Source organism: Neofelis nebulosa, chromosome 15 (assembly GCF_028018385.1).
Source record: "Neofelis nebulosa isolate mNeoNeb1 chromosome 15, mNeoNeb1.pri, whole genome shotgun sequence".
Classification (NCBI taxonomy): domain Eukaryota; kingdom Metazoa; phylum Chordata; class Mammalia; order Carnivora; family Felidae; genus Neofelis; species Neofelis nebulosa.
The window spans coordinates 10893152-10919188 of NC_080796.1; the positions used below are offsets into that span (position 1 = coordinate 10893152).

General features: G+C 46.7%; 1 protein-coding gene across 3 annotated transcripts in view; it reads left to right on the forward strand.

Moving 5' to 3' along the window:
- SMYD3 (SET and MYND domain containing 3) overlaps nucleotides 1-25793 on the forward strand; it is a 701652-nt gene extending 675859 nt beyond the window's left edge. For 2 of the 3 annotated variants that reach the window (XM_058701737.1, XM_058701739.1), the window contains 2 exons: nucleotides 7381-7489; nucleotides 19248-23615. In XM_058701737.1, coding sequence (XP_058557720.1) covers nucleotides 7381-7489; nucleotides 19248-19349 — 211 coding nt within the window. In that variant the 3' untranslated portion in view covers nucleotides 19350-23615. Of the gene's footprint in view, nucleotides 1-7380; nucleotides 7490-19247 lie in introns of all 3 variants that reach the window. The other variant, XM_058701738.1, reaches the window with a different exon arrangement.
- The last annotated feature ends 244 nt before the right edge of the window (nucleotides 25794-26037 follow it).

A 26037-nucleotide genomic window follows, 5' to 3' on the forward strand; every position in this document is an offset into this window, starting at 1 on the left:
GGTTCAAAATTGGACACTCAACCCATCTTCAACTAAGTATTTCCTTAGCAAAGGCAGCTCCAAACCACTCACACGGTGGTACCTTCTCAACTGCTGCGGTGCCTGCCAGGCTTTTTGGCATTGCTACATTCAGTTTGCATTAAACACACACACACACACACACACACACACACACACACAAAACTACACGCAAACATACAGGTGAGCCAGGTGGGTCTTTGGCTGTTGGAAAATCACTTTTTATGCTACTGGGCTTTTTTTTTTTTAAGCTTTGCAATAAAATCAGGCAATTTTTTTCACCTTGTTTACCTCAATGTGGATGTAAACAGGGCATTCTCATACATTCACTAGCCCGACACTTAATGATACTAGCCTGTGTTTGTACGTAGTTGTGAACATTTCCAAGTGTTCTCCCGTCTGTTGTCTCAGCACCAGGTTAATTGTGATGTGAAGTGGTCACTCAACCAAAACTACTTGGAAGAAGCAAGATCTTAAACCTCATTATCATAACCCCTTCATTCGACTTTATCCACAGTAAAACCTGTGGTCCTGAGCCTGAACTACATGAACATTTAACATAAACAAAAAGCTCTTTTGCTCTTAACCTGAGTTAGAGATTCTAACAATACAACGTATACTATAAATAGGTCACGTACAAAGAACTATATAAATTTTTAAACTTCCAAGAGTAAGAAAGTCTTGCCCTTTGGGGTGGAAGACTTATTTAGAACTAGAAATACATTCTTTGCATAAGGAAGTGATTCTGCTTACTCATTTGTGTGATGAAATAAACCCAAGAAAACTCAAATGGCAATGAGACAAAATCTCACTATAATGTTAAAAAACGCTGTTGTGTGGTGGAATTATGAGGGGCACATGAGTTTTGTTTTCTCAGACTCAGGTGGTAGGTGGTAGGGGTGTGTGGCAGATGCACCTGTCAGTGGTGTGGAGCCAACAGGATGTATAATAGACAAAGTAGGAGGGGAGGGTTCAGTTGAGGTGAGAACTCAGGATCTTCCTTTTTTTGGACACAAATAAGAACTCATGGCTCTGATCTTCCTGTCACCCACAAAGCTGACCAGTAGAGGTGATGGAGAAGTAAGGATTTATCACCCTGTTGGGGAACAGCGCTTACCCAGACTACCTGTGTAATTAGTTAAGGTCATGGTGAGAAATAGTTCTCATTCTGAAGTGATTTCTTGGACAGTATGGTCGGTCTTTTCTTTCTTTGGTTTTGTTTCCCAATGTTTTGATATCTTTTTAAAAAAAAACAAGGACTAAGAACAACACAAAAGTGTTATATCACAAATGAAGCTACCCCACCACAGAAGCATAACTCTCATACAGCAGCTGGTTTAACGTAAGCAGACCCCGAGGAACATCACACACTTTCCTTCTTCTCTGCCTCTTCACGCTTCCTTGTTCCGGCTCCCCGTGAGTTTCCACGTCATTTCTATATAAGGCTTAGAATTCATGAAAAGTCTAGGGGCGCCTGGGTGGCTCAGTTGGTTGAGCGTCCGACTTCGGCTCAGGTCATGATCTCACAGTTTGTGAGTTCGAGCCCCACGTCGGGCTCTCTGCTGACAGCTCAGAGCCTGGAACCTGCTTCAGATTCTGTGTCTCCCTCTCTCTCTGCCCCTTCCCTGCTCATACTTTGTCTCTCTCTGTCTCTCAAAAATGAATAAACATTAAAAAAATTTTTTTTTAATAAAAAAAAATAAAAAAAATAAAAAGAATTCATGAAAAGTCTAAACTCTTTTGAAACTTGAGGCAGTTACCTACCAGAATCCGTAATTCCTGAAAATGAAAAATTAAAACCCAGTGTCCTGTTTTTTTATCATGAAAATTGTCAAACATACCCCAAAATAGAACAATATAATGAACCTTCTTCTATCCATCATCCAGATTCAACAATTAGCAAAATGTTGCAACCCTTATTTCTCAGCCCCCTCCTTTTTGTTGAATTATTTTATTCTATTTTGCAGTTTTTAGCATTTCTGAATCTGTTCCTTGCTGTCTTTCGTTACTTTTGGAAATTTTCGACCATTATGGCTTCATATCTTCTGCCCCAATCCTTTCTTCTCTGATTTGAAATCCCAGTTAACATGTGAGACCCGTGCCCTTTAGTTTCCATTTTATTGCCTCTCTGTGTTTTGCAACGGATATATTCTTTTGACCTGCCTTCCAGTTTACTAATTCTTTCTTTGGCTGTGACATATCTGATGTTAAGCTATTGAGTTCTTGACTCCAGTTTTCTATTTTTCAGTTCCAGAAATTTCATTAAGGATTTTCTTTTTTCTGATTTTCTGGTAAAGTTCTTTTTGATTATTTATGTTCTCAAACGTACTTTGTACATTTATTTTAAAGTCTATGAGAACCTAAATATTTGAGTACCTACAGGTCTGTGTTTCATTGTGTGTTCTCAAACGTACTTTGTACATTTACTTTAAAGGCTATGTATGAGAATCTAAATGTTTGAGTACCTATAGGTCTGTGTTTCATTGTCAGTGTTTTTTTTCTCTTGGTTTTCAGATGGCTCTTCTCGTTTTGTATGCCTGGTTATAATTTTACTGACTGCAGGACATTGTCAAAAAAATTGGGGGGACTATTTTAGGTTCAGGATGACATCTTACTTCAAAGGGAATTCATTTTTGCTTCTGGAAGTCTGTAGGAACAGATCACCTTAATCCAATCAGGGTTCAAACTGGTTTAGTCTTTGTGAGGGCTGGTCTGTTTCTGGCTTAGCAGTATTCTTAGATTGTTGCACCCTGAGCCCCGATTTCTGTGTGTCTATATCCCTGAGACTGCCTGAACCTCTGCTCGGCTGTGGAGCTTGTTTTGCCTCTGGTTTCAATTCAGTGGAGGGAAAAGTAGCAACAAATACAAGGATCACCTTCTTGAGCCTCTGTTCTTTTTGCCATTTTACTCTTCCAGATCCCCCTGCCTCAGTGGGTGATACCTTCAAGCAATTTTTTTTTTTTTTGTAATTTTTGTCTAACTTTTCTTGTTTTTAGCAAGGACTTTGGTCTGAAATCAGTTCATCCACCATTGCTGAAAGGAGACATTCTGCTGAAGAAATTTAAATCAAATCTTGGACATTATATCACATCATCCACTCATACTTTAGTTTGCATCTTGGAAAAACACGGACATTTTCTTACATGCCATTTCTTACAGTGTCATTTCATGTTCAGATTTCCTAGATTTTCTCAAAAAAATTTTTTTTATTTACTTATTTTGAGAGAGAGGGAGAGCAGGGAAGAGGGTCAGAGAGAGAGAGAGAGAGAGAGAGAGAGAGAGAGGAAATCCCAAGTGGACTCTGTACTATCCGTGTGGAGCCCAACGTGGAGCTTGAACTCATGAACCCTGAGACCATGACTGAAATCAAGAGTCAGATGCTTAACCTACTAAGCCACCTAGGAGCCCCAGAAACGTTTTTTTAAATAGTTATTTTGTTTGAGTTCAGATGCACAAGGTCTATATGTTACATTTGGTTGTTGTATCTTTTGAGTATCTTTTAATCTAGAGTGTTCTCCTTCCCTGCCATCTTTTTCTTTTCATGCCATAGACCTGCTGAAATTCTGGGTCGAGGTCCTATAGAATTTCCCGTATCTCAGATGTAGCTGGTTGCTTTTATTTGATCCTCTATCACTTGTTTTTCCTGTGAAACGGAATCTAACTGTATGGGCTTGATGAAATTCGGGGCTGGTTGGTTGGTGGGTTGGTTGGTTTTGGCAAGGATGCTTTTATAGGTAGCGCAGAATGATTCCTGTTGCATGGCATCAGATAGCACGCGGCGTCTGGTTTTTATACTTTAATGATGCTGACGTTGATCAGTGGGTTCTGACGGTGACAGTGTCATCCATCCATTGTAAAATTCTCCATCCTTCCTTGTCCTCCTGGTTTCATCTAGTGATACGTTTTTCCTGCATCAATTATTTTACCAGGAGTTGCAAACTAATGATTTTTCTTATTCCACCACCATTTCACATTTATCAGCCAAAAATCATACACTAGAGCTATTTGATTACTCTGAAATATAATTAAGCTCTTCTTTTAAATCCGGTAATGTCTTTTGCATCAGTTCTAAAACAAACAAACAAAAAAAAATCATCCTGAGCAGTAAATCTTTTCTCCTGCTTTCGATGCCAGAACTACCTGTCGTGGAACAGCGTAGTTGGTAATCACATCACGTAGGAAAACCTCGGTGAGACCAGGAACGCAGGTCCTGCCCCGAGGTCTTCTCTGCAGCCTTTTAACTCAAGACCTTTCAGTTTCCTGACTCTCGGCCTCTGCGCAAAATATGGCAGGAAAACCTTGGTGCTCGTGGGTCTGAGTGAAGCTGGTACGCATGCTGCCGCGGTTGTCTGCTCATTTAGACACGTTCCTGCCTATGCACCCACTCGCCACGGAAACCCCAAAGGAGGTTTTTCTGTTCTGGGCCCAGCATCCTGGAGCCTGTGATCGCTAGCGTGTACTTCGGAAGAGGGCATTCATAAGGCCGGACAAGTAGAATGCCTGTGGATTTTGTTCCCGTGGATACACTTTGTGTTTCCACCGCGGCATTTGTGTTGTGTCGCGGTCTGCCGCAGCCCTGCGCACCCGGCGAGCCCCCAAGCCCTGCTGCGCCAGCCGTGTCAGAGCTTTCTTTTCTGTCCCCCTCACGTGGTCCCACCTCAGGTCCGGCTGCCTCTAGTGTCTCTCATCCAGTTTTGTTTTCCGTCCTGGTGAAATACTCCTGGCCCCGCTGGGTCGTGCCCAGCTGCCGACAAGCTGAAGGCCGAACTTCCTGGCTTTGCGTTTCTGTCTCTGCACAGCCTGGCCGGACCGGGTGCGCTCACTGGCCCTTTGTATTTGGCATCTCCCGGGCTGCCCGTGTCTCCCCATGCCCCGCGTGCCTGTCCCGGGAGCCTGTCACCCCTTCCCATCTGGACCAGCTCAAGCCGCACCCTGGTCACCGAGGGCCCCGCCGCTTCTGGAATCCCATGTCTGTGCCAAGGCAGCTCTCATACTCCTGTGTCATGACTTTATTGGCCTTATTTCTGCAACTGGCCAGTGTCCCCACCAGGGCAGGGACTGCCCTTGGATGTGGCACAGAATGTGGCATCTCACGGGCACCCCGTTCCTTCCCTCTCCCGCTCAGACTCCTGCTTTGGCCCCCACACTGCCACGTCTAAGTCCCCTCATAGTCCCGTTCTCCTCATCCTCTCCAGATGAAACTTTGCTTGGTTTTTTAATACCTTTAAGCAACCAGAGCAGGTACCTGTCGTGGCGTAATTATGGACCACTTTCTCTAACATCACAGAACCAGAGATTTCTTTCCTTCTCCTAACAGACATGACAGACATCCACTTAGTGGAATGATTTTTAGTATAAAATTACTTTTTGGCTTCTAAATTTAATTAGTCCACATTCATAGCAATAAAATAAAATCCCAAGTCCAGGTGTGTTTTTGAGGAAAGTGTCCAGGGCAGTCACCTTCTGATAATGGTGTCCTGTGCATAAGCCTTTTGTCTGGGGATCTTAAAATCTTTTCCACACAAGTAGATACTGATGTTCCTTTTGTAGGGGGTGAGAGGTAAAGTGGTTGATGTCTGGGCGTCCTCAAGAGGTAAAGAAAAATCCAAGACCCAGGTGTCTCCTTTGTTTTTCTCCTCCCCTCCCTTCACGGTTCTTTAAATGAAGCATGGCTGGCCTTCTGTTGATTTAAATACCTCCCTCTCATGGGGCGCCTGGGTGGCTTGGTCGGTTAAGCGTCCGACTTCGGCTCAGGTCATGATCTCACGGTCCGTGAGTTCGAGCCCCGCGTCGGGCTCTGGGCTGATGGCTCGGAGCCTGGAGCCTGCTTCCGATTCTGTGTCTCCCTCTCTCTCTGCCCCTCCCCCGTTCATGCTCTGTCTCTCTCTGTCTCAAAAATAAATAAATGTTAAAGATAAAAAATAAATAAATACCTCCCTCTCAGGTACTGCTTTATGCTTTTTTAAGAGCATGAATGAGAGGAGTTTGTGTTACATTTAATGTGGGGAAGAGTTGAGGTTCAGGGAGGAGGGATGGTTTGTAGACATGTGCACACCTATCAGAGAGTATCTGTGTCTCCTGGTAAATGTAGCTCATCTCTGTTACACAGTAGAGCTTAAACGTGGGTTCCATGAGTTCACAAGCAAAAAGTGGTTACATAGTGCTTGGCACAGGGAAAGCCCTATGTGAGTCATGGCCCTCAGGGCAGAATCCATGGTCTCTGGACGAGCAGCATTGGGAGTGCGCCCTCGCTTCTGCTAAGGGTCAGAATGTGCCTCCTTTCTCCGGACCCAGCCAAGCTTGCCCAAATCCTTGGGAGCCGGTTTACATCCTGTCTCCTTCCTCTGGGAAACCTTCCTGGTCCAACCAACCGTCATCCACCAGTCTCTCTTCATAACTACCGTATTATTCTCTCAATTCAATTCAGCCATCTTGAGCTGAGCATTGCCATGTACTAAGGTAGGCCTCATCCTGGCACTAAATCTCGCCTTCTCCTGTGATATTTTGTAACTGTGGCAGGAATCTTTGTCTGGTGGGATTATTGGGCCTTGGTGGAACAGCTCAGACCTGTACAGCCCCCATCTCCAGGAACAGGCCTGTACATACATCAGGGGTTCAGTAGACTCTAAGGATAGAGGATATGGGGGGGGGGTGCGGTGTGCAGAAATGGTGAGCACGTTTTATTGATACAATAAACTGTTGAATCATACTGACCTAGTACAAGGTCTGGAACGTAGCCCTGAGGTTCCATTCTTCAGTCTGCCACACACCCTCTTCTTTTATGCGGCAAAGAGGTCAGTGTGTATGGAGGTCCTCTGGCAGGACATTGTGGCAAACGCAGATGGGGCCCCGCGATCCAGCTCTGTCATCCAGTGAGGTGATAAATACACAGGTCCCACACGAGAGATGGGCCATGATGAGCCTTACAACTGGGATTCCAAGGGCTTTGCAGGGAAAAGGAGGGCACGGGAGCATCTCTGTGGGGAGCCGTGAACGTTCGTTGATTTGTTGACTCAGCTTGAACCAAGCGGCCGTCTTCTGCTCCAATGTTCCAGGTGCTGCAGCATCCTGAGAGGTGGCCTGTAAGATCGCACCTGGTCTCTCCACCCCCCACCCCTACCCGGCTGGAAACGCACAGGTGCCACCTTGTGTCTCTTCTGCATTGTTTATTCGACATTCCAGCCCCGTCATCCCGGGAGTCTGTTCCCCCGGCCCCGCACCCTCCACCTGCTCGCACAGCTGACTTTCTCGGTGGCCCCAGTGTGTCCAGCCAGGGTCGTCCGCCCTCTCCTGGGCTCCTGATGGCATGCTGGCTGCAAAGGTGAGAGCTACTCACGCCGTGTGCCCTTCTCTTTCTTCCAGGATCTTCTTCCCAGGAAGCCACCCGGTCAGAGGTGTGCAGGTCATGAAGGTCGGCAAGCTGCAGCTGCACCAGGGCATGTTCCCGCAGGCCATGAAGAACCTGAGGCTGGTGAGTGTGCACGCGGAGAGGGAGGCCTGGTGGTGCGGTGCGCTGGGCCACTTGCCGAGTGCACATAGGCACGTGCCTGTACGTGTTTCGCAGCCGGCTGCAAAAACACGTGATTTGTGCTGCTCGCCCCTTTCCGTGGTAGAAATGTGCCTACCGTGGCTGATTCAGACTCCCCACGGAAAATCAGCCCCCGGAAATCAGGACGGTTTAACGGTCGGCTTTTGCCAACTGGTGCAAACTGGCCTTCAGAGGACCCCTGCACTCGGGCCCCACCCTTCTCCACGCCTCCCCACCCAATCCCCACAGGACACTGTCCGTAAGCCCCTGTCAGGCTGGCCTCTGGACCACCTGTCTGCAGTCCACCTTTGCAGCCTGTACCCCCTCCAGCTGCCCCTGCCTCTCCAGACGGCCAGCGTTCACTGGGCCCCCTGGGTTTGCCCAGGACACCTTGAACCGGTCACACTTAGGTCTTTACCAAGACAATTCCTGTGCCTCAAATGCTGCCCCCCCCACCCCCTCTCCCCCCGACCACTCCCTGGGCTGGCCCAGCTGCAACCTGGTTTTCCCCATGTGCTCCTCTCCGCATGCTGACCCTGCCAGCAGAGTGTTCACCCCACGGTACAGGCACATCTCGGACGCACTGCGGGCCTGCTTCCAAACCACCACAGTAAAGCCAATATTGCAATAAAGAGGGTCCAGTGGACTGTTACCCAGTGTATATAAAAGTTATGTTTACATGATACTATAGTGTATGAGGAATACAACAGCATTATGTCTAAATATATATACATACCTTATTTAAAAATACTTTATTGCTAAACACTGCTAACCATCTGAGCTTCCAGTGAGTTGTGATTTGCCTGCTGCTGGAGGGTCTTGCCTCCCTGTTGGTGGCTGCTGACCGGTCAGGGTGGTGGGGCTGAAGGTTGGGGTTGGGGCAGTTTCTGAAAATAAGACAGGTTTGCCTCATCGATCGACTCTTGCCTTCATGAGCGAATTCTCTGGAACATGCAACACAGCCTGATCGCATCTGACCCCTGACAGAACTTCTTTCGGGACTGGAGTCCTGCCTCAGACCCTGCCGCTGCCTTATCGGCTCAGCTGATGTCCTGTTCCAAATCCTCCGTTGTCATTTCAATGGTCTTCCCAGCGTCTTCACCGGGAGGACCTTCCACCTCCAGAAACCATGTGCGCATCCGATCAGGTTTGACGAGGAGATCGCAGGCCTTCGGTCCCGTCTGCAGCCCCCACTTCTGACCCCGGTTCCCTTGCTGTTTCCACCACAGCGGCAGGGACTCCCTCCCCTGACGTCTTGAAGGGGCATCTTGAGGGCTGGAACCAACTTCTTCCAAACCCCTGTGAATGCTGGTACTTTGATTTCTTCCCACAGATCACAAATGTTCATAGTGGCATCTAGAATAGATGAAATAGAAAGGTGAATCCTTTCCAGAAGGTGTTTGATTTACTCTGCCCAGATCCATCAGAGGAATCACTATCTGTGGAAGCTGTAGCCTAATGAAATGTATTTCTTCCGTAATAAGACTTGAAAGGAAATTCACTATTTGATCCTTGGGCTACAGAATGGATGTCGTGTTAACAGACATGAAACAGCACTAATCTCATTGTCCGTCTCCATCAGCGCTCTTGGGTGCCCAGGTACATTGTCAATGAGCAGTCATGTTTTGAAAGGAATCTTTTTTTTCTAAGTAGTAGGTCAGAATTTCAAGTCACCAGCTGCATTAGCCCCTCACAAGACAGTCAGCCTGTCCTTTGAGGCTTTGAAGCCAGGCACGGACTCCTCTCCAGCCATGAAAGTCCTAGATGGCGTCTTCCAGTGCGAGGCTGTTCTGTCTACACTGAGACCTGTTGTTGAGTGTAGCCCCCTCATTAATTCTCTCGGCTGGACCTTCTGGAGAACTTGCTGCAGCTTCTCCATCGGACTTGCTTCCTCACCTTGTACTTTTACGGAGACGTCTTCTTCCCTTAAACCTCGTGACCCAGCCTCTGCCAGCTCAGACTTCTCTTCTGCGGCTTCCTCCCCTCTCTGAGCCTTCCCAGACTTGAAGGGAGCCAGGGCCCTGCTCTGGGTCAGGCTGTGGCTTAAGGGAATGTCGTGGCTGTTGGCTCTTCCGTCCGGACCACGGACGCTTCGTCCACGTCGGCGGTACGGCTGTTTCGCTGTCTTGTCATTCGTGTGTTCCCCGGAGTAGCAGTTGTAATTTCCTTCAAGAACTTTCCCTTTGCATCCACAGCTTGGCTCGCTGCTTGGTGCACGAGGCCTGGCTTTCTATCAGCTTCAACGTGCCTTTCTCACTCAGCTTCACCATTTCTAGCTTTTAAGGTGAGAGATGTATAACTCTTCCTTTCACCTGAACACACAGAGGCCACTGTAGGACTATTAATCAGTATATTCAATATAATATGGCCTAATTCCCTGTCTCAGGGAACAGGGAGGCTGGGGTGGGGGCAGCCAGTTGGTGGAGCAGAGCACACAATATTTATTATATACATATTTATTATATGTGTCTTATATGGGCATGGTTTGTGGGGCCCCAAACCAATTACACAATGGTGACATCAAAGATGTCTGATCACAGATCACATACCAAATGCAATAATAATGGAAAAGTTGAAATACTGTGAGAATTACCAAAATGTGACACAGAGGCAGGAAGTGAGCAAATGCTCTTGGAAGACAGGCACCCACAGACTTGCTTCACAGCATGGCCACAGACCCTCAGTTAAAAAAACACCACCACGGCACCCGAGAGGAACAGTAAAGCACTAAAATGAGGTATCCTGTAAACAGAATACCTGATGCCCAGGTGACCGTGAGGTCTTTACAGTTACCTCTGTAACCAGTTCAGGGGCAGACAAGGTACTTGGAACTTAGGAGGGATTCCCTGTTGGAGAAGGGGGGGTGGAGGGAGAGAGGTCAGCACGATGGTGGCAGTAAGTGCCGAGAAAGTACATGGGAGAACTGGGTCTGTGTGGGGAGACAGGAAAGGGTGAGGTTTATTTTCACCCTCTTGATGAGGCTCCTGTGCCGCTGGCTCTCTGGTCCTGGCCTTTCCACCCCAGCAGAGAGCTCCTCTCCCCCAAACCATGGCTTCCGAACAGTCCATTGAGCGTCTGACGTCAGCTCAGGTCATGATCTCGCGGTTGGGTTCATGAGTTCAAGCCCCACCTTGGGCTCTGTGCCGTCAGCCTGTCAGTGCAGAGCCCAGTTCCAATCTTCTGCCCCTCCCCACTTACACTCTTCCAAAAATAAATATTTAAAAAGAAAGAAAAAGAAGAGAAACAAAGGAGTCATGGCACAGAGGCATGCAGGAGCCTGTCTAGAGTCATACTGACATGGAGCCCGCTCTAGGTTCTTCAACTAGGAGATTGATGGAATTCTTGTATGAATCTGAGTAAGGCCCAGCGTTGTCCTTCCAATTTAGGGGAGGGGGCAAGCGTGTAAACAAATAGGTCACTAAGTCCAGGCTGGAGTCCAAGGCTCTCTTTTCTCCTACACTGGCCCAGTGAAATAGATGGGACTCTCTAGTAAGACCCCGTGTGCAGAAACCCCTTCTGATCTGCAAGCCCCCGATGCCAGCCCCGGGGGCGGTTTGGAGCTCTTCATTCATCGAGTGAGGCTTGATGTTGCCTGTGTGTGCAGAACTCTGGAAGGGGACCTCTGATACCCTCAGCTGCAGACACAGGAGCCCAAGCAGACATTTACATGTCGATTTCCAGGGTCACATGGGCTGGGTGGCTGCTGTGGCCATCCCCACCCATCTCACACTTTCTGCCCTTCTGTATCCCTCAGGCCGCCATTCCATACTGCCTTCCTCATGTTCTCGCGATGTTAACCTCACCTCCAGAAGCTTCCTCTGTTAACGGTCTTATTTCGCATCTCCTTCCCCTGGTACCAAAGGTGAACCCCTGCAAGGACCCTGAGAGCTACGAATGAGATTCTCGGAGCAGGATCAGCAAGTCTGCCCCGAGGCCTGCATTACACCATGGCCTGACCCCAGACTTCCCGTTTGGCTCTGGAAGTCACTGAGCGTCTCACCAGGTTTTATCGTCAACCAGAATGCAGATAGACGTGTGCCTGGCAGTGTAGCCTGGTCGAGAGCGCTCAGCTTTCGAGGGAGGAGGTTCGCGTGGCAGTCCCATGCCTTGACGCGAGTCTCTTAATCGCTCCGAATCTAGCTTTCTTAGTTTTAAAACGGGGATAATACCTACCCCACAGAGTGGTTCTGAGAAGTAATGAGGTAGTATGTGAGGCTGTTCTGCCAAGTCCCATGTATTTTGAGACGATCAAGGATGTTTATGGTTATAGGAACCCTCGTGCTGATCGTTCCCGCCGCTATTCCTGCCGTCCCTTCAGCACTGATGTTTGTAGCTTGGGATAATACGGCGTTTCCATTGCTGACAATTATGTCATGTAACTGCTCCCCAGCATTCCACAGGGACATGTTCTGTTTCCCCAAGTTGTGTAGGATTCCAAAAGGGGCCCCGACTTTACCTTGTGTATCTCCTGGTGCTGCCTAACATAGACACACATGCCCCAGTCACAGCAAGTTCTGTTCAACACGTACTTGAATGAATAGATTTTTTTAATGAACTGAGATCTTTAAAAGTCCCACCCTGGGGCGCCTGGGTGGCGCAGTCGGTTAAGCGTCCGACTTCAGCCAGGTCACGATCTCGCGGTCCGTGAGTTCGAGCCCCGCGTCAGGCTCTGGGCTGATGGCTCGGAGCCTGGAGCCTGTTTCCGATTCTGTGTCTCCCTCTCTCTCTCTGCCCCTCCCCCGTTCATGCTATGTCTCTCTCTGTCCCAAAAATAAATTAAAAAACGTTGAAAAAAAAAAAAATTAAAAGTCCCACCCTGGTCCTGTCCCTTTGGCTAGTGTGCATATGTAGCGTGTCTATGGCTAGTGGACCAGATCTTGTCTGGACCTTTCCTGACCACCTACTGGCAGAGTGAGGGTCTGATCACCCAATCCCAGTGTGTGGCAAGGGTTTTCCCACACCAGCTGAGTGTCCTAAGTTCAGTTCAATTCTGACACCATCTACCCAGAGACAGCACCGGATCCCACAGGTTAGGGGCTCAGCCCCACAGGGCCACCCTCTACTGCAGATGCTGAGGGCACACCAGGTTGTCACCTGAGCTTCTGACTGACCAGCTATACACTGGAGACTCCAAGGACCCCCTCTCCTTAGGTTCAGCTGATCTGCTAGGGTGGCTCACGGAACTCAGAGGAACAGTTTGCTCGCCAGTGTATTGTAGAATGCTATAAATCAGGATAAACCGGACAGAAGAGAGGCATAGGGCAGGGTCTGGGGAAACGGCCCAGAGCTTCCGTGCTCTCAGAGCTCACCACTCTCCCCAAATCTCCACGTGTTCACCAGTGCGGAAGCTCTTCAAACCCCATCCTTTATAGCGGTTTTTACAGAGACTTCATTACCTAGGTATGATTGATTAAATCGCTGGCTGTTGGCAAGTGATTCAGCCTCCAACCTCTCCCTTCTCCTAAAGGTCAGTCACGCGCTTGGTTCTCCTGGCAACCAGCCCCCATCCTTAGGCGCTTTCTGAAAGTCACCTTGTTAACATGAGACCCCTTTATTGCTTTCAGCACTTAGGAAATTCCAAAGGGTTTTAGAATCTCTGTGAGAAGCTAGGATATTAGCTATCTATCAAATTACCTATCTCTCCATGTCTCCGTATTACAAAGTACCGGATCACACAGGCCACATGTCCATTTCTTTGCCAGCTCATAGGATCTGGGGGTCTAGGAACAGGAGCGGGCCAGTTTCATCCTGCAGAAAGCCTCCTTTCCTGAGTTTTCTCCTGGCTCAGGGAACCCAGAGAGGGGAAAGGGAAGCTCTCTGCCTTCCGAAGCTGATGTTCTCTTTAGGCTAGCACCCCTACATATTCTTTCTTAGAGACTCTGGAAACAATAGGACGAAAGGGCTTGAAACCCTTTTGGGTTTCAAAGGCCGACTCTGCTTCAGAAACAGAAATTTGCTACACATTCCATTAGGCCAGCCTCCTCCAGGAAAGGGATCCCCTTAGCCCAACACAGATTTGGTTTAAGCTTTCATCACCGGGCCCTGCTGAAATCCTTGTGACTGCTGCCGCAGGAGAGTCCTGGGGTCCCCTCGCTGTGCTGCTCTGCTGCTTTCTCCTGTCTCTAATCTGTTTCCATTCCCTGCCACTTACTCCTTGGAAGGATTTTGTTAGCATCTAACTTGACTTCTCGGAGCTCCCCTGCAGCCGCCCTCGGCTGGGCTGTCCTTCAGTGAGCCTGTTTCTGTCCCGTAACCTCGCTCTCCGAGCTGCTGATCCCCCTACCCTGGGCTAGACTAACCGCTTTGTTAGTGCCCTGTTAGCTGCAAGCAGGCTGGAAGAAAACAGACTTCTTCCCCCTCAGTAATCATTTGTTATTTAGATGTAAATTTTTTACATTACACCATATTGTTTCCCTTCTCATTTCATTCTGTTGAAGCATCTTACGTTTTGAGGATCCCTTTAGCACAGGCCACGAGCCCCAGACCCCCCTGTCTACCCCACACAGCTATGAGCTATTCAGGCACAGCCAGAGAAAGCTGAATGCACCTCCCACTCCCGCCTACACCCCAAATGTAAGCCCCGACGTGGCTGATTCAGAGCTCGCAGTTCTCTTGCTCCTGTTCCTTAACCTGCTAACCTCTTTGCTCACGTTATTTATGAATCTCGTAAGAACCACTGACTTGCTAGAGAAAAACCTACATACACACATCCTGTACACTGGGTGTGATGTGATTCCAGAGCTTCTTATCAGGCACACATTTCTTTTCCCTCTGATTTTTTTCGTTTATTTATCCTGACAGAGAGGGAAGGAGGGAGGGAGAATCCCAAGCAGGATGTGGGGCTCGAACTCATAAACAGGGAGATCACGACCTGAGCCAAAGTCAAGAGCCGGACGCTTAACCCATTGAGCCACCCAGGAGCCCCTCCCTCTGATTTTAAATCCATATTTAAATCATGCTTGGGGAAGTCATTTATTGGATTCCCTCAGGCTCCGGGTAGAGAGTATACGAGATCCTTGATAAGCTTAATATATTTGTATTAAAAATTAATAAGAAAGCTATTGTTGGCAACTTTAAATCATAATTTGATTCAACCTATTTAATATAAGACCACAATTTTAAAATTACTCAAAAAAAAAAAAAAAAAAAAAGACGTGATGAGATTTCAATCAGTCCTGGGCCCCTGCCTTTATTCCTGAATGAACCACGCATGTCCTGTGGCAGACAATCAGTGCTGCCATTTCTCGTGTGACATTTAGAGTCCATACATGGCCCAGCAGCCCCCCTTGGAGGCTCCAAACGAGTCCTCTGTGGAAGATGATGTGGAGGCTCTTTTTAAATGCTACTATTATAAAAATAAAATTTAATGGAAAGAGATAAGCTTTTCCCAGCGCAAGCCGGCTCCAATTTTATATTTCCTTAATCTGTTTTATATACTGCTGCAGGAAATTAAACTAAAATTGTCCTTTCTGTCTGATGTGTGCATGTGTGGGAGGGGCTGAGGGGACACGCAGAGCTACAGGAAACGGCTGCTCCGGTCTGTCAGGGATTTACTGTAACTTTATTTGGGAGGGCAAAGCCCCCCTCGCCCACTGGGCTGAAGGTTTGTGGCCCCCGTAGAGATCTGGGCCCCAGCCACACGGTGCTCCTGTCTTACGTCAATGAGGGCTGACGCCCAAGACGAGGACCAGATCTCTTCTATCACCAGGTCTGAGTCCCCACTCATTCCCTGTCCACCCAGAGTGACCGGTCCTTCACACAAATACAGAGGACGGGCTCTGACATACTTTGCACATACTGAATGCTATTTCTTTCTTTCCTTTCTCTCTGGTTCTCTTCCACCCCAGCCGTCCCTCATAAATTGTAACGCCTACTTGTTTATTGTACTTCTACTCAGTTTCACCTTCTAGACAAATGATGCAGACGCTCTTTCAATGTCTTCCAGTCGGTCCAGTGCCCCAGCTATACCTGTTTGCTCTCTGCTTCCAGCCCCCCGTGGACAAAATCTTCTAATCTTAGTGTCTCAAATCTTGTACATAATGTCCAGGGATTGCCCCCTGCCCCTGCCTTTGCTTCCCTTGCTGCGTTCACCACCAAGAGCATCTTGACTGGGAGATCCCTCTAGATGTCTCAGAAGCCATGTCTGGTTACAGGGGAACCTCTGGTCCCCCCCTCGGTCATGAAGACTGGCTTCAGGTGGAGGCTGCACAATGCAGCCATGGAGTGAACACCTGCTCGCGTCCTGAGAGCTGGCGCTCACCCTGCGCCCACGAGTCAGGCCACGACGTGACTGGACCAGAGGGTCCTCACGGCCCTTCCGTAAGGAAGCAGGCACGGAGTTGTGGCAGTGAGGCCTGGGGAAAGCCAGGCAGCTTCCCCTTCCTTCCTGGGGCTCTGTGATTCCAGGATGGTTGCAAGCCTCCTACTGGCGCTTGGGCACGTGTCCTAAGCAGGTCTGTCCCTCTCATGAACAGGAAGACACTGGATCAGCCGCAGTTAACCTCAGCTCTTGAGGAACAGACCTTATTTCTAAAGCTGGAAGGGGGAAGAAAGTGCAAATGATGGCTGGAGGGAAGATTGCAGCCCATAGTGTGTGAAGACATGCACATCAACCTCACCTTGTCAGAGGAATACGAAGATGACATTTGTCATTTAGCCAGAGTCAAACGGACAGCCCATTGGGGGTGTCCTCCTGGGCAATAAGGCCAGGGCCTCGTCCGGCAGAGGGCCTCCGTGAGGCGCCAGGAAGGAAGTGAGCCATCCCAGGCTAGGCCTGACCTTTCTCTGGGCCACAGGTTAGTGGGGCAGAGCAGAGGGTCATTTCCCTTTAAGCAGAGAGGTGTTCAGGCAGTGCTTCTGGCCCACTCGCCTTCCTCCGCCAAGTAGCAGGGACGAGAACATCCCAGAGCTTTCAAGTAAGAGGCTTTCCCGTCAAAGACTTGAAGCATCTCCGTGATCTCTCATTGCAGTCCTGCTTTCAGGCCGCTTTCCACCTCAGACCTTAAGGTGTCTAGACTGACTGAGGACCCAGAGAGGAGCCCCAGTGGGGGGGGGAGGGAGGAGGATGAAATGGGACACCTTTGTTCCCAGAATGGTTTCAAACATTTGTGTTTGATCCTCCGTCCGGAGGGATCTCACAGAGCTTGGCTGCCGGCAAGGTGGGGCTGCCTCCACCACCCTCCCCCCCACGCCAGACCCACTCAAGTTAATCAGAACCTTCTGGGTGTCCCAGCTGGGATGTCACCAGGTGACGGGACTGCCTGTCGGCAGGGTCGTGTCTGGACTCTGTGATGAGCACTGCTCTCCTTCAGGCTGGAGACCAGAGCCCAAGCTGGCGGGTCCTCCTCTTGCTGTCTCTTTCCTCTCTCTCCCAGCAGCTACATCCAGACCCTTCTGCCTGCCTGTTTTCCTTTATTACTGTGCAGGGGACATTTTTAAAGAGGCCGGAATGAGAAGCCAGGAACACAGGCTGAAAGCATTTCCGGGCCTGGCCGCTTTGCTTCTCCGGGTCTAGGTTTCCTCCCCCACAGAACGAAGGGGTCTGAGGATGCGACCACTTTGCTTCCAGTTTTTATGTCTCTAGCTGCAAAGGTCTTCCTACTCAGGAATCCCTAGGAATTGATCTTAAGCAAATATTCAGCAAAGGCAAAAAGTGTTCTGAGTTGGAAGATCTGTATCATATCATTTTTTTTGTCAAAAATTGAAAGTGATCTGAATTTCCAAGAGTAGCTTAGTGACTGATGGTCTGTAAACATGATAGAATTAATTGCACACAACCATTAAAATGGTAATTATGCTGGCTATAAATTAACATTGAATAATAAAACGCTGCTAGTGTTTGTTAAGAGCGCACTGTATGTCATTCTCAACCCCAAGGGCACATCAGAATCCCCTGAACCCCCAGCCTCACCCCCCCCCCCCCCCCCCCCCCCCCGCAGAGGCCAGGTTTTGGTTAATCCTGTGTGTGGGGTCTGGGCGTTAGGGTCTCTTGTGAGGCTCCCTGGTTGATAATACTTTGCAACCAAGGCTGAGAGCCTGTGTGAAGACATGTCCACATTCAGTACAATGGACCTGTGCCCCCCTCCCCTTTCCTGCCAGCCCCCTACCGGGTGGTGCACGAGGACAGGGTTTCTAATTTATTTACTGCACAAATATCATTGCTCTGTAACAAACCATTCCAAAGCTGAGCAAATATTCCAAAACTATTCCAAAGTTCCAACCACAACTTTACCATGATCACAGATTCTGTGGGTCAGGAATTCAAACAGATGACAACAGGAGCAGCTGGCCCTTTTCTTTCAATGTCTGGGGTTTCAGCAAGGAAGACAGGAACCTGGATGTCTTCTGGCTAGCGGCTGGAGTCACCTGGATGCTTTCACCCAACATGGGGCTCAAACTCACGACCCTGAGACCAAGAGTTGCATGCTCTTCCAGCTGAGCCTGCCAGGCACCCCTGAACACTTCTTTATGCCAATTTCTGGTGTCTAGGCCCAGAGGACCTGAAAGATGGGCTCGGCGAGGACCGTCTACCAGAGCATGTACACATGGCCTCTCCGTGGGCCTCCTCACAGCATGGCGACTCACGGCCCCAGGAGCAAACACACTGGTGAACGAGGCAGAGGCTGCACGGCCTCTTTAACCTAGCCCTGGAAGTCAATAGCATTCCTTATACTATTCTCACTGAAGTGGTCACAAACCCACCCAGATTTCAGAAATATTATGGAGGCTGAATTGAACATGGGGAGTGAAAGAAGCGATTGTCCAAATGCTGACACTGTAATATGACATGAAAAGAATACAAAAATATCTGTACATCATAAGCCCAGTGCATACAGATGAGAACTGAATGCAGCATGCAAAACTGAAATTTTAAGGTGATGGCAGCACAGAATCTCATCTTTAATACCACTTAATTATTTTTAGTTTTTATTCTTAAACCTAACCACCCACAACCCCCTGCACTAACAAGCCCTGAAGATCACTGTTGGGACACCACACCTGGCACTACTCATTGGGAGTGTGCGGTCTACAAACACATGAAAAATTCACCCTGCCCCTTACTGTGTGGCTTGGAGAATCACAGTACTGCTCACGCTGCAGACCACGGGTTCTCCACACCAAAGTATCGTGGGAAAGAGATGAGCAGGCAGGGGCCCACCTACTTTTGGATCAAGATGCTGTCGGGTGGACTGGGGAGACACCGAGCCCTGAGGCCTCCACCCGGCCCATCCGCACAGTGTTGCCAAAGGCTCTGGGTCTCATCACAAGAAAGAATTCAAGGATATACCAGACACAGTGGTTGAGAGGTGCAAGTAGGAAAGTTTGTTAAAGGGAGTGTTTGCTCTCAAGATGTGAGTACAAGTGAGCTCAAGAGAGAGCTGCGTGCCCTGGAGTTTGGGTCTCCATCTTTATTGACCGTTGTTAACTAGAGGTGGAATACTTTTTACTTGAGGAGGGGATTTCTTGGGAGCAGGATTTCATGCCTTTTCTCCCTTAGTCAGGGTTTCCAGCCTTCTTTGTCTTGGGCCTATCTGGTTAGATCTGGCTTCTTGTGGCTTTGTTTTGGAGTGGTGCCGACAGGTCTCTAACCGCTGCCCCCAAGAGCTGGCCATGACTCCCTTTTGTGGGTCTCCAGGTGTCCTGTTGAAACCTAACTAACTGTCTACTCTAACATAATCTGTCTTCTTTCTTTTTCCAATAGGCTTTTGATATTATGAGAGTGACACACGGCAGAGAGCACAGCCTGATTGAAGACTTGATTCTCCTCTTAGAAGAATGTGACGCCCACATAAGAGCATCCTAATGGGCGCGGGCAAAGATGGCTTATATCCATATTGAATGCCTGGTGGAGGTCACATGTGCCGCACTGTTTGTGGGCCTCCCCTCTGGGAATGCTAGGCTGTGTTTATGTAGGTAAATAAGCAGCATACCATGTGCAAACCACAAGAATCATTAGTTGTAGAGAAGCACAATAATAAATACAAAAAATTGGTTGAAAATGTCATCTGCTAATTGTTTTGTTTACTCGTTGGTGACTTTAATGTTCCACATCTCAACATGAAGGCTAGAAAGTTCTAGTAAAAGCATAGCAGAGTACGTTGAATCTTCTCCTTGAATATCTGGGGGGATAATTGGATAAAAATCAGTGTTTTTACAAGCAAAGACTTAATGTCCATTTTGTCAAAAAAGCAGAATGTTTTCTTTACTGTTTGTAGTAAATGATAATATGTATCCATTATTTACACCCCAATACATCTCTAACACAGAAAGTTTTATCCTAGGTCCTAGAAAGAAGTCATTTTAGGTGCTATTAGAAAAGCATAGGAAGTCTTAATGGGAAAAGTTTTTTCAAATGTCTTGGGTTCTTTGTATAATTCTTCTGTGCATTCTGTAACTCTTTGTATATGTCATGTTTTTTTAACTTGGAATTTTTTTTCTGTAATTCCCTCCATCTGTGGCTTGACCATGTGACGTGCATGCCACGAAGCTCCCTCACCCTGCACCCCAGCTCACATCAGGTTTGTTTTTGCTTCCGCCTATTTCCCAATCCCATGGCTGCTTTTCCACCTTTCTGCATTAGACAAATTCAGAAAAAAGGTGGTTTGTTTTATGGCTCCGTGATCCTGTGAGCAGTTCAGTCCCTCCTGGTTGGATGGGGCGCGGGCAGGAGTTGCAGCCCTTGGTTCCGGCGGCTGCGGGCGTTCTTAGGGAGGCCCCAGCCAGCCACACCTTATTTTACAAGCCAGGAAAGGAGCTACTTACTGGGATTTGTGGCATGGCCCCTCACACAGGGAGAGACAAGGCTTCCAGCCACATGGCCACGGCAGGCACAGGCAGTGCCAGAGTGACACAGGGACGTCTGATCAGGCTGGAAGGAACCAATCTCACTCTGCGGCAGAAAAAGCTGGCCACTGGAGCCGGAATCCACTTGCCCAATGCCTGGCAGTTACTCTGACCATGGAAATGTGCTCACTGTCGGGCTTGCTGGTGCACTCTGCACCTTTCTGTCAGCTGGCCTCTGCCCCAGCCGCGGGCAAGTATTAAGCCTTATCTCTGGGGCACACAGGATCTCCAATAACCACAGTAGCATAATACAGTAGGTATTCTGAAGCCCATTTTATAAGAAAACAGAGGCCCAGCATCAGTGCTCTGGAATCCCTCCTAATTTACTAAGTCACCTTGAGAAAGTGGCTTCCTCTCAGTCTTTATGAACAACCAACTCTACCCAATTCAGCAAATATATATTGGATAGTTACTGTGTGTTTAGGAAAAGGCAATACAGAGACTGAATAAGTTATGCCCCTTGTTCTCAAAATGCACACTCTCTGGTGTAGTATTTGTGTCTGTTAGCTTTTACTGTGTGACACGCTTAGTGGCTCAAGATAACACTTATTCACGATTCTGTACGTTAGCAGTTGAGCTAGACAGTTCTGGTCTGGCCCAGGCGTGGCTGATCTTGGCTGCCTACACCACCGTCTGCAGTCGCAGGTGGGTCGGCTGGGGAAACGGGGGTGACTGAGGCTTGTAGCTCCCGGGGTTAGCCCAGCCTTGTTCGCGGGGCAGCAGGGTTCCAGGAAAGGTAAGCAGGCAAGCCCCAGTGTGCAAGCACTTCTCGTAACTGCTTGTGTTGCATTTGCCAATATCCCACGGGCCAAAGCCATTCACAAGGCCGGTCCAGAGTCTGGGGTGGGGAGAGCCTCTTCTCTCAGTCATCCAATTGCAAGGTGTGGAAAGAGAGGGAGGTATTGTGGCCATCTATGCAATCCATGTTATAGAACTTTGAGTGAATTGGATGAAATTCATAGACCTTTCCAGAAACCCATGTACATATGAACAATTTGCTTTTAGGATCAGGGACTCTTGAGCTCCCTGTGGTCCATCAGCAGACTCCCTGGAGTCCTTCGCCTAATGAGAAGTAGATTTGCTACCTTTCAAAAGCACTGATGGGAATTACGTTGGCTCGTCATTTTAAATTCATTAGGGAAAGAAAAAAGCCGTAACAGAAGGTCGGGGTAGGAACTCACGTGCCAAATGAGCAGAGTTCGCTGATAGAACCCTGTGTTTGCCAATTTTCTGAAATTTATCAGTGATGATCCTGGATAAGGAGATTTGCCCTCACGCCTCCTCGAGAAAGCATGACAAGCTTTTAAATCCCTCTCAGCTCACTTCCCGTTGTCTCTGCGAGAAGGGCCCTTAAGAGGGAGGGGCCCTGCTTGCATCAACTTTAATAGAAAGCAAACATTTAAGCAATGGTAAATGTTTACCCAACATCTTTACAGCAAAATAACTTTGGAGAAGGGGGAAGGGGACGGAGAACATAATTTAAAATCTGTGTCACCGGTGGCTGACGATTTATTGCCGCCCCAGCCTCCAGGACTGCTATTCCATTAATCCATAGATTGTAGCGGCAGGCTTTTTTCACATCAGTAACTTGACGCCATTAGTTGTTCCTCTGGGATAAGAACACATTTAAACTGAAAATGAACACACTGGGCATAATTTATAGCCATGCCATATGAATGCCAAGAGTACAGGCAGGACGGCTGCCTGGAAGGCCTGCTCACCCTGGGAGCTCAAGGCAGCCTTCCTCTAGCCGGGCAGGAATGCAGGCAGCAGAGAGGGCGGCCACAGTGTGGCGAGGCCAGACAGCCACAAACCACAGAGGTCCCTCCGTCAAGCTTCACAGCGGGAATGAAAGAGACAGTCCTGTGTGGGGGCCCTCCCCTGAGCTCTGTCTCGAGAATTCTGGCCCAATCAGGAAACGATGTGACACTCAGAGTAGCCCACAAGCGAAATTCCTGAGTCAAGGGTAAACGCATATGCGAAATACTGTGGCATTTACCTTGAGCCGGTTGTATGACAATGCCTGCCTCCCCCCAGTCTTGACAACAGGGTGGGTTTTTCAGCTTTTGAATTTGTGCTAAGCTCATGGGTGAGAAATGGTATCTCAGTGTACTTTTAATTTTCTTATTGGCGAAGTTTGATGTCTTCAAATATTTAAAAGGCTTTTGTCTAACTTTCTGTGAATGCTATTTGCCTGTCTTTTGTCCAATTTTCTATCAGGCTGTTGTGTTTTTTTTTTTTTCCTTTTCGTCTTTTTTCCCTCATCTTTGGTCGTTCCTATATTATTAGGAAGATTTCCCCTTTATCTGTAATATTTCATCTCTCAGTTTGTCACTTGTTTTTTGACTTTTCTTTAATATTTTGCCCTGAGTTCCTTTGGATAGCATTTTCAAAAAGGCATTTCATAAGAAATCTACTCTAGGGTAAGCTGGGGTCCTATTGTAAAGTTAAGCATCATGAATCCTCCTCAAATGGTTCCTGATTCTTAGCTGTTCCTGAGTTAAGTTGATATTTTAAAAAATCATTCTTCTCCAACATTCTGGCATCTTCCTGTCTTCAGCCAGCACCTTGCCTGGTCAAAGTTCTTCACCTGGTGGAAGTTCAGTTTATCATTCCTGAACTCTCTTGACACTTAATGGTCTTGCCATGTTGGGATGCCTCAATCTTCCATTAAACTGATATACTTGTTAGAGAATCCCCTGGCTCAGACTTGCTCCACCCCACTATATAGCAGCAATTAGAGATTGGGATTCAGTCAATTCAACCAGAATAGTAATCTGCTTCTTTGTCTTTTGATTCAGAGGCATGATGAGTCCAAATGGCCATAAGGCAGTCTGTCCGTGATTACGGAGCCATTGTTGTATTCCCTGGAGGAATCATTTCTCCTTTAGAAACCTAGACATATAAACTAGCAGATCGAAAAGTCACAGGGCTAGGAAGCAAAAATTCCACAAGTGCATTATTAACTGTAATTGTGAGAGAAAATGACTTACAACCCTTTTTAAAAATATGTGCCAACATAGCATATTAAAAGTAAATATAGATAGAGGGGCACCTGGGTGGCTCAGTCAGTTAAGTGCCCGACTTGGGTTCAGGTCATGATCTCACAGTTCATGGGTTCGAGCTCTGCATTGGGCTCTGTGCAGATAGCTCAGAGCCTGGAGCCTGCTTCAGATTCTGTGTCTCCCTCGCTCTCTGCCCCTTCCCTGCTCATGCTCTCTCTCTCTCTCTCAAAAATAAACATTAAAAATTAAAAAAAAATAAGTAAATATAAAGACTGGAACTCTCCCAATTGTGCTTCCCATGAATACTTTCATAGGACCTACTGGATGACTGACTTCTCTAATTTTCTTTTTTAAGTATATTTATATTTTTTATTGTAGTTGACATGCAATGTTACATCAGAGGTATATAACCCAGTGATTTAACAACTCTATACATCTGCTATGCTCACCACAAGTATAGATACCATCTGTCACCACATGCTATAACAATACCATTGACTCTATTACTTATCCCATACCTTTCATCTCTGTGACTTATTAATTACATAACTGGAAGCCTGTACCTCCCACTCCACTTTACCATTCTGCTCATCTCCCTACCTACCCCCCTAAAAGCCACCCATTTATTATCTGTATTTATGGGCATTTCTGCTTTTTGTTTATTTGTTTTGTTTTTTACATTCCACATATTAAGTGAAATCATATGGTGGTATTTGGGTTTTTGGTATAAATTATTTCACTTAGGATAATATGAAAAGATCTCATTCTTTTTCATGGCTAAGTCATATTCCATGTGTATGGGCATGCACATGCCATTCCTCTTTACCCATTCATCTATCACTGAATACTTAGGTTGCTTCCATATCTTGATTATTGTGAATGATGCTGCAGTAAACATAGGGGTGCATGTATCTTTTGAATTACTATATTCATTTTCTTTGGGTAATTACCCAGGAGTAAAATTGCTGGATCATATGGTATTTCTACTTTTAAGTTTTTTTGGGAAATTCTATACTGTTTTCCACAGTGGTTGGACCAATTTACTATCCCATCAATACTGTGTAAGGGTTCCCTCTTACCCACATCCTTACCAATGCTTGTTATTTGTTTTGGTTTTTTGTTTTGTTTTGTTTTGATAATGGCCATTCTGACTGGTTTGAGGTGACACCCCAGTGTGGCTTTGATTTGCATTTCCCTGATGATGAGACATGTTGAGTGTCTTTTCATGTATCTTTTGGTTATTTGTCTGTATTCTTTGGAAAAAATGGTAGTCCAGGTCCTCTGCCTATTTTTGATTGGATTATTTGTAGGTGTTCAGTTGTAGAAATTCTTTATATAGTTTGGATGTTATCTCCTTACCAGATATATCATTTGCAAATATCTCCTATTCATTAGGTTCTTTTTGTTTTGTTAATGGTTTCCTTTGCTGTATGAAAGCTTTTTATTTTGGTGTAGTGCCAGTAGAAACTTTAGTTTTGCTTTTCTCTCCTTTGCCTGCAGAGACCTGTAAAAAAGTATTGCTAAGGCTGATGTCACAGAGATTAATGTTTTATTCTAAGAGTTTCATGGTTTCAGATCTCGCATTTAGGTGTTTAATACATTTGGAGCTTATCTTTATGTGTGGTGTTAAAAGATGATCTAGTTTCATTCTTAGTGTGTAGCTGTCCAGTTTTCCCAGAACCATTTACTGAAGAGTGTCTTTTCCCCATTGTATAGTTTTTCCTCCTTTGCTGTATATTAATTGCCCATATAAGCATGATTTCTGAGCTCTCTGTTCTATTCTATTGATCTATGTGTCTGTGTTTGTGCCAGTATCATACTGTTTTGATTATTATAGATTCTATATATATTTCAAAATCTGGGATTATGACACCTCCAGCTTTGTTCCTCTTCCTCAAGATTGCTTTGACTATTTGGGGTCTTTTGTTGTTCCATACAAATTGTAGGATTATTTGTTCTAGTTCTAAGAAAAACACTATTGGTGTTTTGCTAGGGATTTCACTGAATGTGTAGATTGCTTTGGGTAATATGAATATTATAGCAATATTAATTCCAATCCATGAACATTGTATATCTTTCCATTTGTGTTGTCTTCGATTGCTTTCATCAGTGTTTTGTAGTTTTCAGAGTACAGATCTTTCACCTCCTTGGTTAAGTTTATCCTAGATATTCTTTTGGGTGCAATTATAAATGGAAATTTTTCTTAATGTCTCTTTCTGCTATGTCTTTATTAGTAATATAGAAACACAACCAATTTCTGTATATTAATTTTGTATCCCGTAACTTTACTGAATTCATTTATTACTTCTAATCTAATAGTTTTCTGGTGGAGTCTTTAGGGTTTTCTATGTATAGCATTGTCATCTGCAAATGATGACAATTTTACTTCTTTGTTACCATTTTGGATTCTTTTTATTTCTTTTTCTTGTCTGACTGTTATGGCTATGACTCCCAATACTATGTCGATTAAAAGTGGGAAGAGTGGAGAGGAGGATCCAAGATGGCAGAACAGCATGAACGTTTTTGTGTGTCTCGTGTCCATGAAATACAGCCAGATCAACACTAAACCATCCTGCACGCCTAGAAAACTGACTTGAGGATTAACACAACAATCTGCACAACCTGAACCACAGAAGTCAGCAG